General features: G+C 36.8%; 1 protein-coding gene across 1 annotated transcript in view; it reads left to right on the top strand.

Moving 5' to 3' along the window:
* LOC119585080 (D-beta-hydroxybutyrate dehydrogenase, mitochondrial-like) overlaps positions 1–912 on the top strand; it is a 7419-nt gene extending 6507 nt beyond the window's left edge. The window contains exons 7-8 of the mRNA XM_037933700.1: positions 58–191; positions 577–912. Of these exons, the coding sequence (XP_037789628.1) occupies positions 58–191; positions 577–732 (290 nt within the window). The 3' untranslated portion in view covers positions 733–912. The remainder of the gene's footprint in view (positions 1–57; positions 192–576) is intronic.
* Positions 913–961: the final 49 nt, after the last annotated feature.

The following is a 961-nucleotide window of genomic DNA, read 5'->3' as shown; positions in this document are numbered from 1 at the left end:
ATACATATATACACTTATAAATACTTATACATATATGCATACATTATTATTCAACAGCTACACAGATACTGACGAAGGAGATGCTGGACCGCCAGGCTGACGAGATCTGGAAGAGCATGGACGAGGAGACGAAATCGGCCTACGGCGAAGAGGCTTTTCGCAAATCCTACGAAGCTTTCAAAGATCATGGGGTGAGCTTTAAACAGTTTAGTTTCTTTAAGCAAATGATTCACGCCCTCGTTTGTAAATTTGGTGGTGGGAATCCTGGTAAAGGGTGTAAAAATAAAGATAAAAATTATCTTTTTTTATAAATATTCTTTATTTTATTGCCGTTTGAGTGAGAATAGAACATTTTGATTCTTGGTCTAATTAGATTATAATGATCTTGAGAATGAGAATTCGGGAAGTAAGGATTTGATTTGCTATGATTACATATTAGAGTTGAAGTTAGGGAAGAAACTGAACTAAAAGAATTATATTTGTTGCTTTAAAAATATTTTAGTCATAATCATATATTAAAGTAGAAGAGTTGGAAAAATAAAACTGAACTAAAAGGCTTAATACCGTCTTTCACAGGAATCCGACATTCAGCCTGTTGTTGACGCAGTAACCGAGGCGCTGATACACAAACACCCACGGGCTCGGTACTGTTCTGCCAACTGGCCTTATCGGGTAATGCTCTTCGTTTCCAGACACCTTCCTGAATGGGTCTTTGATGCTCTCTACAACTAAAGGTCAAAGGCACAGATCAAAGACCCACTGATGCGTACCATTTGAATTTCTAATGGATTCCATCATAGGGAATTAGCTCCCGTGATCAGAGAATTGCTAGAGATATTACACGGCACTTTAACGTTTTTCTTTGAACTGTTTTCAACAATAGTGTAGAAAGCAAATAAATAAAATGAAAGAGACGTTGTATGTATTTCCTATATAAAGAGAGGAGAAAGACAGCAGAGAG

Source organism: Penaeus monodon, chromosome 19 (genome assembly GCF_015228065.2).
Source record: "Penaeus monodon isolate SGIC_2016 chromosome 19, NSTDA_Pmon_1, whole genome shotgun sequence".
Classification (NCBI taxonomy): Eukaryota; Metazoa; Arthropoda; class Malacostraca; order Decapoda; family Penaeidae; genus Penaeus; species Penaeus monodon.
This window is presented reverse-complemented; position numbering and strand designations above follow the sequence as displayed.